This window comes from Glandiceps talaboti, chromosome 7 (genome assembly GCF_964340395.1).
Source record: "Glandiceps talaboti chromosome 7, keGlaTala1.1, whole genome shotgun sequence".
Lineage (NCBI taxonomy): Eukaryota > Metazoa > Hemichordata > Enteropneusta > Spengelidae > Glandiceps > Glandiceps talaboti.
The window spans coordinates 19,335,907-19,355,080 of record NC_135555.1 but is presented as its reverse complement, the minus strand read 5'-3'; the positions used below and the strand labels follow the sequence as shown (position 1 = coordinate 19,355,080).

At 37.0% G+C, this 19,174-nt stretch overlaps 1 protein-coding gene across 1 annotated transcript; it reads left to right on the top strand.

Annotated features, from left to right (window-relative positions):
- The first annotated feature begins 5,376 nt into the window (after positions 1-5,376).
- LOC144438058 (D-beta-hydroxybutyrate dehydrogenase-like) lies at positions 5,377-14,813 on the top strand. The gene is made up of 8 exons (XM_078127090.1): positions 5,377-5,546; positions 7,794-7,918; positions 8,703-8,825; positions 9,504-9,607; positions 12,891-12,963; positions 13,455-13,516; positions 14,365-14,418; positions 14,721-14,813. The coding sequence occupies exons 1-8, from the start codon at positions 5,377-5,379 to the stop codon at positions 14,811-14,813; spliced, it is 804 nt and encodes a 267-aa protein (XP_077983216.1).
- Positions 14,814-19,174: the final 4,361 nt, after the last annotated feature.

Genomic DNA, 19,174 nt, shown 5'->3' with positions numbered 1-19,174 from the left:
AATATTTCAATATATCGAGGGCCAAAGGCGGCCCTTGACCACTCGGGCCTTCGGCCCTCGATATCAGTTTTCGTTTATACTAGTGTTGCGCCGGATCGGAGTTTAGATAAAACGTAGGAAAAAAAGGCGCGAGCGACAGTCTAGCAAAGCCCTAACGATTGGGTCAGAGAAAGCACCGTAAAAGGGTAACTCAGTCGCCGTTACATATGTTATTGGAAGGTCTTGAAGAAGATCAGTTTAAGTCAATCAGTTTGAGTTCAAACATACTACATGAAATGCACTTCTTTTTACCACCAATGCATATACTAAACTGTGTGAAATTTAAAGATTTATTCTAAAGATAATACCTAATTATCAAATGTGATTATTTATGCAAATTACACACCACAATGAAAATCTACACAAATAACTACATCAAACACGTGTGATTTGTTATGGTTTATGTATTTACCAACTTAAATGAAATATGAAGTTTGCATTCTTAAGATATAGTCTAATTACTGAAAATCATTAATTATACAAATCACTCATTAAAACTAAACAGTATACCAACAGTCTGTGAAGGATATGTGTGCTTTGTTAGGGTCGATGTATGTGTCAATGCATGCATTGCTACGACATACCTTAATTATATATATATATATATATATATATATATATATATATATATATATATAGTAAATAGTATCAAACTCGTAGAATAGAGTGCCGATGCTTGGGTAAGCAGGGCGGGAATAATCAAAGTAGGTTGGTTGGAACTTGAGGTGCTTGGTTGTAACTCCGAGTTTCACGCTCAATGCGTTCATCAGCTGTCAGCTACTCGTTGTGTTACTGTATTTATATGTGTAAGGTGTGAAAGAATTTATTGGCAGTTAATTGTGTATTGTTTCTATGCATACAAGGGGTCCTCAGATTTGTCAGGTGATGTTACTTTTGAAGTTCGCTATGTAGAACTTGTTTTCGTGTCGGCACTTTGAGATGAGTTCAGATTTTTTGTTGAGAAGTGTTTGTTTGTCGGCGTTGAGGATGCAGAGTTTTTCAGTTAGGCAGAGGTCGCATCGTTTGGTTTCGTTACTGTATGGTCGTGCTCTCTGTGATATAGACCAGTCTACATTGAACGTTTTTTTATTTCTTTTCAGCTGCCAGATGTATTTCGAAAGTTCAGTGCTGTTTGCGTATTTTTCGTGTCTGAAGGTTAGGTTGTGGTTATTGTATCTTTGTTTGAAGGCATGTTCAGTCAGGCCGATGTACAGTTTGGGGGGTTGGTTGCATTCCTCTCTTTTTACTTCTGCGTTGTAGATTATACTGGTGGTCAGGCAGCTTTCCTGTAGGGGGCATGTACTTTTATTTCGGCAGTTGCAGGATTTCTCTTTGGTCGTTGTGTTGTTGTTCGCGATTTTGTTGTTATGTGTTTTGATGATGTTGGCGACGTTTGGCATGCAGCTGTAACTGACTTTCATTGTATTTTGGTTGAAGATCTTGTGTAGGGTTGATTTCTTTGGGAAATGTTTCCTGATGAGTTTTAGAAATATATATATATATATATATATATATATATATATATATATATATATATATATATATATAAACCAAATTATATGAAATCGTAAGCTTGCATTTTAAACTTACCCAAAATCATTGATTATGCACATTACTAATTAAAAATATCAACTATTGCAACAGGCTTCATATGACATATGCGCATTGTTATGGTTGATATATGTACCAAATTATATGAAATTTTAAGCTTACATTCTAAAAATATAGAATTACCCGAAATCATTACTTGTGCATGTACCAAATTATGTTCAATTGAAGAATGCATTCGTAACATATAGCCTAAGGCTGGGGTCAGAATTTACGACAGGTGGTCATGGGGAGAAATGGGAAGGGCATGAAACAATTGAGGGTTCCAAGCAAGAGGGGCCATGAAAATTCTGATAGTCTGAAGGGGTGGGGTGCAATATTTTGCTCATGATTTGAACCAAATTAAACCTCAGGAGAGGTCGCGATCGTTTACCGGTTAAATTAAAAGATCTCTCTCTTTGTTTGTTTCTCTCTCTCTCTCTCTCTCTCTCTCTCTCTCTCTCTCTCTCTCTCTCTCTCTCTCTCTCTCTCTCTCTCTCTCTCTCTCTCTCTCTCTCTCTCTCTCTCTCTCTCTCTCTCTCTCAAATGCATATGGAATCTGAAATTTGTGTGTGTCTTCCAAAATATCACTGATTAGGAGTAAAATTAGGGTACTGAAGACAATTTTGAAGTACTCTATGGTTTTTTCGACAATGTGTATGGTTTGAAATTTTATGCCAATAAATGGCCTCCTACATGTTCTTATATTGTTAAAAAGTGCTTACTGTGGGAGTGGGGACACCCGTACCCTCTCCCACACCCTCCCCACTATCTATCATAGGAGATGCTGTTTCTGCACAGAATCAAGATTGAAAGATAAAACCCTGCTGACTAAGTATCTCCAAGTACAGCCCAATGTGAGAGCTTTCGCAAAGCCCACATATATTAATCTTTGTTAAGAAATATATCATTGTTATGTATGGATGGTGAAGTTGATTTTCACTGTTTATTTAATGTAATGTGCCATATTGCACATCAATGGAGTGGAACGGCGCGGTGGGGGGGGGGGGGGGTACTGTATAATTACACATTCAAATATGTGTAGCCGGGATGGGCTACGAAAATTTGTGGGTTGAGTCATTTCGCGGGGTCGTAACTTTTTCTGTGAGGGTGAAGGGGAAAGACTGCAAACAACCTTTTGACCAAAATAATTTTGCCGTGAATTATGACACCAGCCGAGAAACTAAAAACCATCAATTATGTAAATTACTAATTAATGTCCATTGATGTTTACCAAAATCTACTCAGTTCTTGTGATTAGCAAATGAAAATGTGTAGTAAGTTGCATTAGAATGGGTGCCGTATTTTTTTGATATCATGTCCACATACATACATACATACATACATACATACATGCATGCATGCATGCATGCATACATACATACATACATACATACATACATGCATACATGCATGCATGCATGCATACATGCATACATACATACATACATACATACACACACACACACACACACACACAAACAAACAAACAAACAAACAAACAAACAAACAAACAAACAAACAAACACGGTTAAGGTAAAGTGTATGTAAATAGGTTTCCAAAGTTTCCGACTTTTTGCCTGCAAATGACGTAGTTTTCATAGGTGATTAAAGATTTGTATGACATTTTTGACAAAAGTACGATATTAATAATGAAAAATTTATTTTTTTTGGAAATCCGCATTTTGCTTCGGGAGTCTTCGGAAAATTGCGTCACTGCCGGAACACGATCGCGGCGTCCATGTTTTTTAACCATGCCTGAACGTTGCGTGGGAGGGGGACGTCAACGATTGAGTCTACACTGATTTTCTCACAAAAGATTTAGAAGTTCTAATCAGCCTCTTTTCAACATACAGAGGATAAGTTTCCAAACGTTTTCAATGATGTATTAGTACTGCACAACTCTCAAACTCACGAAAACGAAAAACGATCCTGAATGATAAGATGTTGCGTCCTGATGTACTACACGTATTATGGCACTGGCAACGATAACGTTTCTTTTATTGACTGTGATTACGAGTCCTAATGTTGAATTGAATTGAAAGTTATTTCACAAGATAAGAAACATAACTTATACTTTCAAAGAACATACTAGTATAACGTTACGAGCTGGTACCACATAATGGTTTTACTTGCGATAGCAATGTCTTCGTACCAGCCCATATCGCCACGCCAATGAATAGCAAAACACTTTACGAAACACGGTCCGATGATACGTACTACGGTACTTTAGTACAGTGCACTTCCTTTTAGACATATTCATGACCTTATTGTATGACTTTGGTTTCCTTGTCAGGGAATGAAGACCAGTCATTTATAAATGCAAAATTTAATGTAGTGTTCGCAAGGTTGAGAGCAGTTGGATGTGACTGAGAGTGAGAACAGAGCCAGAGGTTTGTCGGGCTGTATACTAGCTTGTTCTCCGGAGCGTGTCTAGTCACACGTCGTCGTGCGGAACTGTACTGGGTACTCTAGCGGTAGACCTCGCCCTGCTACCCTGGAACGCAGTGTATGCTCAGTGCTCACCGTCAATAAATTATTTGACCGTTCCTGAACTGTTCTGACTGATTTTTTCTGGTAATGATGATTTCACAAAATCCTTTAAAGATTGACAACCGATCAGACCTTCAATATTACATAGACGTTCACATGAAATATATGAATGGCAGTTCAAACACAGTTAGCGTACGTACACATACTGTGTAATCAGGTAGTCAGTAAGTCGATATAACCCCACTAAATAGTACTACTGTTACGGTGTTATGATCTCAATGGGGACAACTACTTTCGAAATTTCGTCTCAATTTTTTCCTTCATCTGCTAATTTAAAATATCTACTTTTTATTATCACAACTTATACCAGTCAGTATTATTTAGTCTGTCGACAATAACATCGCCAACGACCATCTGCAGCTGGGGATTGTTGTAATTGTATGGAATCTAATTATATATACATTGCCTGCAAATGACCCAGTTTTCATAGGTGACTTTTAAAGATTTGGGTGACATTTTTGACAAAAGTACGATATTAGTTACGAAAAATATTTTTTTTTTTGGAAAAATTCCGGAAATTGCCGAAGTTGTTAATGTATTTCTTGACGTCACAACCGGAAGGAATTTCAAATATGTCCGATTACATAACAAGCGATAGCGATTCTAGTGGAAACACGTTCCAGAAGTCGAACTTGACAATCGTGACAACAATACACGATACTAGTGCAATGTTTTCCTGACACGTTGATACTTGCATATTTATCATATGGTCTAAGGGAGCCTTTAGTAATTACAAGGGGGAGCTGGGAATTGCAAATAAGTTCACGGGGAGGGTCATGTAACTTTAGAAAATGGGCTTAGGGGATGGTCACATTTCTAACTTAGCATTATTTTGTGATTTTGGCATCTATGCATAGTTGTATGCAAACTCGTGTCCTTTTCCATATTTTCCATATAGCATTTATTAAACCATGATTTTGAAATATTTCAACAGGGGAGGGTCATATTTTAGGGAAAGGAAACGGAGGGAGAGTCACTTTTTATCACCAGGGAATAGGGGGATGGTCACATTTTACGCAACAGCACGGGCCTGATTTCCCCCACCCCCTTATAATTACTGAAGGCTCCCTAATGACAAGGCAGACTCTACCTCTATACAATTTACATAAATACCAATCTGAAGTCAGTAAATACTATTTAAAAATAGTTGCTGGTGTTTTTAAATAACAGAAGACGATTGTCGGGGAAAACAGAACCATGGCAGTAGTTGGTAAGGATTGTAAAGTTGCACTGATCACTGGAGCTACATCATTGAGAGGTATTGGCTATACCATAGCTAATTCTTTGGCAGAGAAAGGGTATGCAGTTATACTACATGGAAGACGGGAACCATCTGCAGCAGAACCTATTAGAGAACAGCTGGAAAGGTAAGAGAACATATATGTCTATTATAAAACAAACTCCGATTAATCCAAACCTGCCCCGCCGGGAACACGGATTTTGTTCGGATATGTAGACAGTTCGGTTAATCGATTTTGTTGGTAGGACACAATTTCCCCGTGTTTGAAATACCATGAACATTCATTTGACACATCAAGTTTAGACCCTACACTCAAGAAGGTTCTACGATCAAACCCCTAAGTTGTCTACACCGTACAATATCATATACTGTACCAATGTAGTTGAGTTGTTCATTTTATCTGTCTGCGTCGATGGCAATTTGTAAATGTACACTACGCTGCAATACACTGTTTATTTTCTCTTCTTCTAAAATTGTTGTTGCTGACAGCGACTAACTTGCTGGCCGTGCTGGGGTGGGGTCCAGGGAGGGATTGTATTAATAATTGTAAAAAGCTAAACTTTAATTAATAAATTGGTAGTCGGCTCATTCATTACATAGACCTCCTTACATAAAATGTCAAACGAAAATTTTGGTATTGAACAATTATCCTGTTTAGGCTGTTAGTCCTGCTTGCATACGGAGTAAAACAATACAGGAAATCAAATAAACCGGAAGCATCACACATAATATGCAAATAATATACAAATAAAGAAGCCAGAGTTTATGTATACATATAATGGGAATATTGATTAACGTTGAGTATATGCAGTTGTCATGGGGAGGGTCATGTTTTACACAATGGGACAAATGGGAGGGTCACTTTTTACGAATGGAGAATGGGAGGGGGGGTCATGTTTTTCTTAACAGACCATGTGTGATTTCCTCCGCCCCCTGCAAATACTGAAGGCTCCCTAAACCAACCAGAGTATTCATAGTAACTGAAATAATTCATGGTTGGCATACATTTTGGAGAGAATAACAATCAGCAACGTAAAACAATACAGGAAATCAAATAAACCGGAAGCATCACACATAATATGCAAATAATATACAAATAAAGAAGCCAGAATTTATAATATTGTGAATAAAATGCAAAATTATACAGCAGTTTACAAGTTTATAGTCTACAGGATGCCCATAAGTACATTTATACAGATATAAAGCAATCGTACAGTTCACATATTTTAATTTGCCATCAATATACAGAAAAACCATGATTTTACATCATTTATGAAATTGCTGCAAAAATTATCCTTAATATTGAAATAAAAATTGCCAACATATATTTTTTAATTGCTCAGATGATGGGGAACACAATGATATACGTTGGCAAAAATTATCCTGAATTTCACACGAAACCCAAAAATCTAAAATGCCCCCGCACTAACATTGACACATCAAGTTTAGACCCTACACTCTAGAAGGTTCTATGATCAAACCCCTAAGTTGTCTACACGATACAATATCATATACTGTACCAATGTAGTTGAGTTGTTCATTTTATCTGTCTACGTCGATGACAATTTGTAAATGTACACCACACTGCAATACACTGTTTATTTTCTCTTCTTCTAAAATTGTTGTTGCTGGCAGCGACTAACTTGCTGGCCGTGCGGTGGGGTGGGGTCCAGGGAGGGATTGTATTAATAATTGTAAAAAGCTTAACATTAATTAATAAATTGGTAGTCGGCTCATTCATTACATAGACCTCCTTACATAAAATGTCAAAAGAAAATTTTGGTATTGAACAATTATCCTGTTTAGGCTGTTAGTCCTGCTTGCATACGGAGTATGCCGGCCCTTCCTTCTCCGTCACGATGTTGAGTGAAACGCGTGCACATGCAAGCAGGACTAGTATCCTGTCAGAACCAACAGTCAGCAGACGATGCAGATGGTTGCCTTTCTTCTTAATTGTCTGTGATCAGAGGGGCCCGGTGTTGTTTTTGTATCAATGTCTGTCAGTTTGATAAGTCATAAGAAGTTTTTTTCGTTCTGATCACAGGCGTTTCTAAATAACTCCTACAATGGTAGTATATGTACAAATATATCTTTCTAATACAGAGTCAAAATCATTTAATTTGTATGTATACATATAATGGGAATATTGATTAACGTTCAGTATATGCAGTTGTCATGGGGAGGTCATGGTGTACAAAATGGGACAAAGGGGAGGGTTACTTTTTATGAATGGAGAATGGGGAGGGTAATGTTTTTCTTAACAGGCCATGTGTGATTTCTTCCGCCCCCTTGTAAATACTGAAGGCTCCCTTACATTGTATAAGGTTTCTGTGTGTGACATGTGGAATTAGTTATTACTACCTTTCTGTCACAGGAAACATCTGGTACCTGTCCACTATTTACAGGCAGATTTAGCTGAATCATCGGATATCGAATCACTTTGTGAAAAGCTAAAGAAAATATATCCAAATGGTGTAGATGTGCTTGTCAACAATGCAGGTTCGTAAACATTATCTCACAGTCTGTCTGTCTGTCTGTCTGTCAGTCAGTCAGTCAGTCAGTCAGTCAGTCAGTCAGTCAGTCTGTCTGTCTGACTGTCTGTCTGTCTGTCTGTCTGTCTGTCTGAATGCCTGTCTGAATGCCTGCCTGCCTATTTATCTGTCTGTCTGTCTGTCTGTCTGTCTGTCTGTCTGTCTGTCTGTCTGTCTCATCATTATGCATTGGTAACACAAAATACACATGTCCTTTATTGATGTAAGGTGCAATTTTGATGATTCCCGGTTTACATAGACAGTAATTTAATATAGTTTGGTGCATGCATTTACCCTCAGAATTTTAGTGGTCTGAGACTGACCATAGACGTAGACAGGGAAGACTGTATACCGATTTAACAAAGGATGCGTCACTAACTAAGACTAATTTACATATATAGTAATCTTAGTCTGAGTACCCTCTCGTCCGATTGGCTAGAAAAATCTGTACACTTGTCTATCATCCTCTGTTTCATGGTTCGCTGTTTAGTGACCACATTTTATCAGGTCGATAATATCTGAGTGCTGGTGATTGACACCAGTCCCGTTGGAGGCTACTGATAAGTGAGAAATATTTCTTAAACTGAAGTTGACCACATTTTCCTTCCCGAAATTTGAAATGGATAACAAAATCCAAATATTTGAAGATTATGAGAAGATTTATATAAGACAAAAATAAAATTCTCCCAAGGGATGGAGGGGTATTATGCTAAACTATGTCATTCTCTTTCCAATATATTATTTCATCCAAGGTCTAAGACATTCAGCGGAAATTGAGGATTATCCGACTGAGGAATGGAACGCCATCCTTGCCGTTGGGCTGACAGCCCCATTTCACCTTATACGTCTGTTACTGCCAGGCATGAAAAATAAAGGTATGATATTGATAGGTCATTATGAATATCATTACTAATACAATTATGATTTACAAAATTAATGTTAAGAGGCAAGCAATTCACATGGGTTTTTTTTGGCATTAAGCATTCGATCCGTCTTTATCAACGACCTCATCAGAATGGCAAATTCCATAATTACTTATGGAGCTGAGCAATAGGTGGCAGTATGATCAGCCGATTGTAGATGTTAGATGGTTCGATGCCCCGACTCTCTTGAGGATTGTAGCGTCTGATGTTTATAGCCTCCCTGGTCTTCCTCGGGAATTCATGACTGTGTGGATGTATCAATAATGGAAACAGAGTCCTAGTCGATGTTGGGATTATAGCTGCGTGAGTGTTCAGTTAAGGCCGATGCTATATGCAGTTCTGTACTTTAGAGATTTGCAATGTCCCTCGATCTTTGTTTTCAATTCAGTACATTCATTATAACTTCCAAGTATACTTTGTTAGTGTTATTGTCAGATTCACAGTTTTTTCATAAACTTATATTGCAAACGTTGAAAGATGCAATCGTTCTCCTCACCATCACTTCCAGATGTTACATACGGGTTGTCAAGACAGGTAGCCTTTTTTTGCATTGAGACTACATAATTTATAACAGTTTTGAGATTTTAGTATAACGTAGTTAAATTCAATTTATATTTCTAAATATTGCAGGTTGGGGACGAATCATAAATATATCATCTGTGTATTCTAGAGTACCCGTCCCTGATTGTGTCGCCGCTGCTGCTGCAAGACACGGCTGTACAGGGTTAACCAAGGTAATTGACTACGGATACTATTGCACCGATAAGAGATAGAACGCCATATTTAAACTGAAGGCCTCCCTTATAATTAATGGCAAAACAGGAGATTTTTTTCCTACACGCATTGTTGAAATAAAAATTCTGAGCTATAGCTATCAATAGTATCATTCATGATGTGCCCCTCAATTTGAAAATGTATTATATGAAACTATATTAAATTTGATCTTCCATAACTACAGTACTTACAGTACGTAGTTTGCATGATAGAACTATACTGGCAAATATATCCCATGACATTGGCCGTCAATTAGAAAGATGTTCTTTCATGAACTTTATACCTTATTAGTTCATTACGCAGTAAGCGGGTCCATTCAATACGGCTTTATTCCAACGATTTAGAATTTACGAACAATAAAATTACGAAGTACGAAAAGCCCCCAAGCTCACCCTCTTAGAATTCGGGTCAGTGCGAATGCACAGCCAGAGTGTGTAAAAATGACGCCAGTTTTACCTTCATTGACAGACATGCCCAACAGGTCCGACTACCTAAAGATATATCTCGACTGCACGTATCGTAAACAGGATAGACACAGACAAGCATAATAACATATATTTATAATGTAACTCCCCCAAATTATAGACAACCATTAGAAATACAAATCTATTCAAAGGGAATAATGTTCGTCCGGCCAACATACATACAATTAAAAGAGACTTGCTGAGCGAGTGAATACATGCCAAATACGGTTTACATGAAATTCATCCACAACATCATGTGCATACACAAACTAATTGCTTCGAACATATCAACAGACAAATACCACTACAAAAATGCATAGGGCCTAGAGCAACTCATCACAGCAAAATCATTGTGCTGTAATCTTGGCCTTACAAAGACAATTGCGAGTACCGTTTTATGTACGTATTGTATTTAAGCAAATCAAATGATAACCTATATACTGCGTCTTGTGTATGAAGAGAATGAAACCTTCGAAGTTTATGTAAGCAGTAGAAATCAATTTTCACTAAATGTTTCCCAGTACTCCTTAGGGACCGGTCAGTTTCTTCGGCCTGGGGGGGGGGGGGGGCGGTGGATTGGTAGGGGGGGTCACCCTGTTTTTGAAATTGGCAGTAGGGAGGGTCATTGTGTTTTAGATTGTGATGGAAGAAAAAAATCCTTTCTACAATGGCATATAGCCTTGTCTGAAATGTGGTACATGTCAATATTTGTTCTTGTCCCTGTTTCTTACATGAATTCTTTAACATTACTTATTAGTTCAAACCTAACTATACATATTCATATACATTGTACATGTACCGGTATTACCTAGCTACCACACTAGTTACAGAACATGTCATGTAAATGCTTGGCTGTTTCACAATTAATGCTTCACTTATATTGAAGTTTGGGGCAAAAGTGAACTTGAAGGTTTCGTAATGGTAATTTTCATAGATAGTTTATAAATGAAGTTAATCTAAATTGTTCTACTCATCATGCTATTGACACTACAAATCACCACATCTCATCAGATTCCAGTTACTATTATACACTAGGTATGACCACCTAAAGTTCTCTAACATACCGGTGACTTTAAATTTTTATTATACATGCAATATTAATGCCCCTATATACTAATGTTACGTGTCCATTTTTTGTGATATGAGAAACTCATTTAAAAACGTTTTATGTTAGCTTTTCGAAGCTTGGAAATATTACCTCAATGGTTATGAATAACCTAAACATTGCCTTAGTATCTCAAGCAAAAATCTCCAGATCTGCCAGGGGGAAAACCCCAAGGACTCCCTCACCCCCAGAGGTCACTCATACATTCAACCAACAATCAGATGCACCAACAACCTTTTTACTGTCATAATGGTATTAAACTTTTCTTAAATATTTTCACCCTATTCTAATTTGATATGATATTGTCTTTTCAAGATCTGAAACGTTTGCCAAGATAGTCTAAAATTGCCTTAAACTCCAAATCTCCCCTACCAATGATACTACCATTATAGATGTGCTGACCTTTACTACATGTATATAATGATGCCATTTAAACTTTTTAAGAACATATTTCAACCCTTAGTGTAAGTTATAAAGAATAGTTTCTGATACTTGCTGTCTTGTAAAGCATAGATTAAGTTATTGCTTGAAAGGGTCTGAATAGCCTAAATATTGGCTTTAAGAGTAAAAATCCTCCAGGGTTTCTAGAGGGAGGCCCCCTCAGACCCCCCACATGAGGTGGACATATCCCAGTCTCAAGCTCTTCCCCTCTTACTGTCAAGATCCTATCAAACTATATTTCAAAAATATTTCAACCTTATGTAGTTGCATTTTACATGTTGGTGCTGTCTTGAAAGATTGGAAATTATTTTCTGAAAATGTCTGAATAGTCTCAAAATTGACTTTTCAGAGTTAAAAACCTCCTGGGCTTCTAGGGGGAGACCCCCTAGGACCCCCATAAGAGATGTACATATTCCCTTCTCAAGCTTTCCTACCCTTCACTGCCAAGATGCTATTAAACTCCTTTTCGAATATATTTACCCTGTGTAGTCAATAATTATAAATATGATGGTGCTAACCTGGGATCTTACAAAGTAGATGCAAGACAGTCAAGCAGTCCACACTGAGTCACGATAAAAAATACCTGTCATGCGAATATTATATATGGGGGGGGGGGGGTCATCATGTTTTAGAATTAAGTGATAGGGGGGTCAGCCTGTTTTTGGTTTTACAGATGGGGGGGGGGGGGTCAGTGACTTTTTGTCGGTCCGATTTAAGAATCCACCGCCCCCCGCCCCCCCAGGCTGGAGAAACTGACCGGTCCCTTGCTTAAACTGTACATCTACTCTTTGTAACTGCCACAGTTATAGACCTGGCAGAAATATAATTATTTATCAAAGTGACATGAAGTAAAGTATGTCAAAGTTATTTAAAATGTCTACAACACAAACCCCCCCCCCACACACACACACACACACACACACTCCCCACTATCGGATGTATAATAAATAGTAAATGAAAGAGAACTAAACAGTATGAGGAGCATATTACAATGAATGAGCGAAGTTCTTTGCACAAGGCAGGAAAGGAAGCATGAAAATATCTGGTATAATTAAATGTACAAGTTGTCCCTTCTCGATTTTACACTAAGTCTCCGATATTCTTCATTTCGAAATTTGTCTAGGAAAACTGTCAGGAAATAATAGCTAACAATGTTTGAGACTTTTGCTTGATATATGTATGTTTAATCATTTATTCGATCTAATTAAGGTGGTATATTTTCAACTCTTCCAGACAGTTGCAAAAGCAAATCTTCGTACCGGAGTTACCTGTAATAGCATCTGTCCTGGAATGACGAATACAGACTGTAAGAAATGTGAACGTTAACGTTCCCTGCGTCGCTATAGCTAATATAATGGTACATTTTTATCACATAAAAGCATAAAAGTATAAACCATCATTTCGAAAAATTACACAGCTTTCAGAAGTGATGATGATGATGATGATGATGATGATGATGATGATGATGATGATGATGATGATGATGATGATGATGATGATGATGATGATGATGGTGGTGGTGGTGGTGGTGGTGGTGGTGGTGGTGATGATGATGGTGGTGGTGGTGGTGATGATGATCATCATGATGATGATGATGATGATGATGATGATGATGATAATGAAGATTATCATTATGATGATCATGAATCATGATGATGTATGTGTATTTGTGTATATTTTTCTGAAAGTAAGCTTTCTTTTATCACATCAAAATACTGACATAGCATCAATTTCAAGGATCATGATGTAAATCTCAAGTTATCATGACATAGTCTTTTCTTATTCTCATTTCAACAGACACCCTGAATAAAATAAGAGATTATGCCGATCAAAAAGACATTCCTTTAGAAGAGTCACAGGTAATTCCATTTGCTGATAGTGTACATTGAAGTACTTCTTAAAAAACTGATCAACTGTTCATTACAGAATACATTTAAGGCAAAATAAAGTTTAACCATAACATATTGGACTGTTCAGTTGATTTTACCGAGTAGTATTTGCTGAATGCATCACTTGCAATTGACTGCAATCAAACCTAGTATTAAGATATCATTTCAAAGTTATGATGACGTAATTTATTATATCTAAAGACTTGGTATTAAAGTGATCATATAGATGGCAAGTGGTGATTTTTTATTTGTAATTCTTAAGACAAGTCTGTGTTTTCCTATTTGAAAAAAAAACAATGTGAAACAACATCGACGAAATCCGTATTTGTAACTAGATAAATTACAACAAGCTAAAGAAATAAGGTGTGGAAAATGTTTTGTTCTTTAACTTACAGTAAGAAATATTTTGTAAAGTTTTTACTTTTTTGCAATTTATTGCGTTACATAAAAAAGAAATTGTATACGTTGCATCAGATTTTAAGTGTAAACAGAGCTATGCTTTATAAAGTGAAAAACAAGTCCAAACCATAGACCCTCCACGGTGGAGGGTCTATGTCCAAACTAAATCCTAGGGTTGAACTTAGATGACGTAATTTATTATGCTTATAAAAAAACATTCAAGGAAATCCAGTCTATACAATCAACTATTCTTAGTCTAGAAGAAAATTGCACTGTCGTAAAGGGGAGCAAGTATTAACATTATTATACTAGAATAGTTTAATTGAGATTTCATATTTTATTTAAATATTTTCACCTGGGTAAAACAGCTTATTGGCTCATTATCACTTCAATTAAGAAAATACATTTTTTCCCTTCAGAGATGCATCCTGGGCAAGGCCAATCCTACAGGAGAGTTCGTGAAAGTTGAACATGTAAGTGGTCAATATGTTATGTTTAGAGGTTAATGTATTAATGTTTGCACATTATATTACAAAATGTATTGTGTTATCATAAATTGCTTTCCTTTGTTCTTACACATCAAGAATCCGGATCTGATAGATGAAAATGCGAACATTTAGCTAAGAATGTTTAATAAATCATCTCCGGGAATTTCTACTGAATATCTCCACTTTATGTCATCTCACACACCTTATGTTGCGAATGAGATTGTACTATATGTTAGGCACTGCCGTAAAGTGTCTAGTGTTTTACGACGATGTTATTTTTTTTACAGATTGCAGAACTTGTATTGTTTCTGTGTTCTCCGGCTGGTGATCAGATCACTGGAGCTGACCTGCCAATAGACGTAGGGGTATGGACACAGTAAAATAATTCAATTCGAGAGTGGGTGAAGACAAACGTGATTTATGAGTACGAAGAAGCTATAAATGTGTATAAATGTTTGTAACCTCCCTACCAAAATCCTCATTACTCCATCTCCACTATTCGATATTTCAATCTAATCAAATTGAATATGTTGGTTATATTTCAAAATTATCATTTGCAGATACACGTTTTTTCGTTTGATTTTTTTTCCTGTTTTGTTCATGTTATAACATTAAGGGGACACAAGCTGAGAATTATGACGTAATTTATGCTGGATATTTAAAATGCCTTGTGGTATTTCACTTAGTAAAGCTTTTTCTTAGCTGTCCTTTGCAATTGTTTGAAGTCAAACATGGTATCAATACATACGTAATAAGTTGAAGTTGGTCGCTACAAATACATTGAAATGAATAATAGATTATGCACATTATGTAGTTCAAGTGTTGGAGATGAGTTGCATTGTACAATGCTGTCTAACATTGAAAAAATGCAAGGTATTAGACATACATACTTTGATAACATATTTAGTTTACAGCTACACAATTTTGATAAGCTTTCTTTATTTAAGTATACTTTGTCATTTGTAGATGACTCTTTAGCAAGTGTTACTGCCAGATATTTCAATGATATACTATATATTTTCAAAGCATTGAAAGTAATTACCTTTAATTCAATTGAACATCAATGCTATATTTGTTAAGTTTTTTTGCCAATGTCACTTCTTGTGTACACGGCTAAATGAATAAATACAGTTATCCAATTATGTAAGTTACACGTATACAACAGGAAACTTGCTATCCAAACTGAGCATGCTAATAAGGCGCAAAGGACTATGGCATTATCTGTGGTTATTGTAATACCTAATCTGGAGCTACTGATAAAATTAACCTCCCACAATTGTCAGGGTAACTATGAATTGAATATTTGTGGTTACAAACAAGGACCTAGGGTAGGCGAGTGATCAGTAGAATATCTCATCATATATTTAAACTTTATGACCGTTGAATGTGTATGTCACTATAATAGCCAATCATTACAAACCTCGACAGAAACCCCGTCAATACATTTCACCACTTCAATACAAGTGTTTGGTTATTGTCTTTCGTAGATGAGATGCGTCAATGTTTGGACTGTATGTGTGTTGTTTTGAAAACAGTGGGATTTCGTGTATGGTTGTCCGACTTTAGCTATATGTCTCCAGATGATTGACTTTCTTCATTGATTGCGCCAGTTTCTCTGAGGAATTTCAGTTTCTTGCTACAAATTCGTATGGCATCTGACTTAGTTGGGTGGTGTGATAGCCTGTGTCGATATAGTCATCAGTATGGCAAGATATTGGGGATAACGCGGTGGCGTACACGCATGTTAACCTCATCCTGAGGTTGTTAGATGTGCACTCATCTACTCTCAACCATGCCAATTAGATCCAAAGACAGAGATATATTTAATACAAATACAAACTCACTGTGGTGGTTATAGTGGAAACAACAAATGCCTTTAAAAATTACGAGCATTATGGCAAGATCTTACTACTGAAAAGATCCCTGTCCCTAGTGGGATTCGAACCCTGGACCTCCTGACTACTTATCTCGAGGTCTAACAACTACGCCAAAGGCAGGCATCGTTGAAACTGCTTAAAAATTTCATCGAAATATTTGAACAGGGTGAAGGTCAAATTTTAGAGAAAGGAGAGGATCACATTTTCGCACTTACTGGGGGGTGAGTCACGTTTTATGTCACAGAGCTGGCTTGATTTCCCCCGGCCCTCCCACCCCCATGCAATTATGCTGAAGGCTCCCTTACTGAGGTGGACTTCCATCTGAAATGAGATGACTTAGTAGGTGGTTACTCATTGTGAGAGGTGATAAGTTCAATGCATCGCATGGTTAATATTTCGCCAAAACGACTGGAGGCATAGCAATAAAACAGCATGGCAGAAAGGTCGATAATTGATTAGCCCTATGTAGTCGCTGAGGGCCCACGGTAACGAATATTCGATTAAAAATATGCGGTAGATATCGGTACATACAAAACATCCCTTTTAGCTATGCTCCGGAGGACTTTGAGAGAGTCCGGATCTACCCGGCGAACCAACAACTTCTAAATCTCAATGACTCAGCGGTAAAGCGGTTTTAAATTTGTACGTTAGTTTTGCAAAATTTCAAATACTTTCTCTTCGTATCAAGGGGTACCCACCTAAGATATCACATGTTTACCCCTATAGTGGCAGTGGTTGCGCCTTAAATATCAAAGATTTGAAGCGACACAAATACATTTTAGGAATGGGGTTTGTGTAACAGTGTAACTGGTCAGAAGTAAATTCCACAGCCTTGCAGATTGGTACGGTAAGCACCTGATTCCATTATATGATATTTTATAGTCGCGTTTCAACATTGAATTACTTGATTTGTTAAAGGACCTAAGATGCCTATAGAGAGGGGCTGACTAAAATGACGCACATTATGCTAGATCACAGACAAGTATATTGCTGCATTTTTAAATCATATATGTTCATTATATATTCACAATTTTGACCGTCCCAAACAAGCAAGATTTACAAGGCAATAACTCAGCTAAATCTCGCTCGATTTTCAAGCCGTTTCAGCAGAAATTGTCGGCTTCCGGTTGAAAATACGCTATCGGACCTCTCACCCTTAGCGATGAGGCCGTGCTGTTTTAAAAAACAAAACACCGATAGTACCCAAAGAGGGGCTTCGATAGCTTTCGGTGTAACGTTGAAATTGCGCATGCTAGAGACCCTTGTAGTGTACCTGAGGCAAGGATCGAGCTGTTCATCCATAGATTAACACCTCGAACAATAGCCATTACCAATCTGTCTTCTTAATTATCTCACAGGGAGCAGCGAGCATGTAACTGATTGATCGATCGATCGATCGATCGATCGGTTGATGTATTGATTGATTGATTTATTATTTGGTTGAATGATTGATTGATCAATTTTTGTGGTGCAATATAACTTACTTTATGTGTGATATTGATCAATTGACTCATTGAGTTTTAAAACTATTTCTTTTTCTTTCCCTGGTTACTTTGCTCTCAGCTGTTGATCTCAGACCACTAAAAGTCTGAGGCTGTATGTAATTCTCTCCTTGCTTTATTGACTAAATAAAGACGCCTTGTCCATTCTTCTAATCTTATCTTAATTAAAACACCCCTTATCTTAAAACTGGCAGGAGATCACTTACATTAACAGTTTGCTTTATCTCTCATCTGCTGGGAGATTATCACACTGGACAAACACTCGACCATGCATAAACTAGTTTATGCATGATCGAGTGTTTGTCCAGTGTGATAATCTCCCAGCAGATGAGAGATAAAGCAAACTGTTAATGTAAGTGATCTCCTGCCAGTTTTAAGATAAGGGGTGTTTTAATTAAGATAAGATTAGAAGAATGGACAAGGCGTCTTTATTTAGTCAATAAAGCAAGGAGAGAATTACATACAGCCTCAGACTTTTAGTGGTCTGAGATCAACAGCTGAGAGCAAAGTAACCAGGGAAAGAAAAAGAAATAGTTTTAAAACTCAATGAGTCAATTGATCAATATCACACATAAAGTAAGTTATATTGCACCACAAAAATTGATCAATCAATCATTCAACCAAATAATAAATCAATCAATCAATACATCAACCGATCGATCGATCGATCGATCGATCAATCAGTTACATGCTCGCTGCTCCCTGTGATTATCTGTGGCTAGATGACTGTCTGCGTAACACGCTAATAAAACACTTAAAAAACTGCCGTTTCAGAGAGTATTACAGATTTTATGTCTCCTAAGGATGAACTACGGTATTTGTTTATGAATATACAGGAAAGCAATATCTATCTTTAAATAGTTGCATTTTGTGGACTGTATTCATGAAAATGTTGGCTTGGTACACACGGAGAAGTATCATATTAATCGCTGGAACACAGTACCTCCCCCGATGTCTACTCTGTAAACACTTGTCGATGTATGTATAATGTAGGTACGTGCAACCAGGACATGATCCTGTCGTATTGTGAACATTTGCCACATTCGAATTCAATTGTTAACACCAAAAATATTGCATTGAAAAAGGGGGTTTGGAAAAAGCATTATTTTGATTGATTTGTTTAAAAAAATATTTTTCTTTATTGTTTACTTTTACATTTTTTTTCAATAATATCTTTTCCGTACAAGGTGTCAGTCTATATTCATTGGTCCTGTAAGGGCCGCTACTTGAGGGCGCTCGAGGGGGGGGGGGTCAAATTCAAAAAGTCGATAGATTTTTCTTATACTTTGCATACTTAAACATTGATATCTGAATATGTAAAAAATGCAGAGAAAATACTATGTCACCACCTTTGTTTTCAGG

Bases quoted from the DNA above. Each gene is read 5' to 3' on its own strand.
- LOC144438058 (XM_078127090.1), top strand. From the start codon at position 5,377: ATGGCAGTAGTTGGTAAGGATTGTAAAGTTGCACTGATCACTGGAGCT. The intron at 12,964-13,454 runs GTAAGAAATGTG...TCATTTCAACAG, and splicing joins TGGAATGACGAATACAGACT to ACACCCTGAATAAAATAAGA. The intron at 13,517-14,364 runs GTAATTCCATTT...TTTTCCCTTCAG, and splicing joins TTCCTTTAGAAGAGTCACAG to AGATGCATCCTGGGCAAGGC.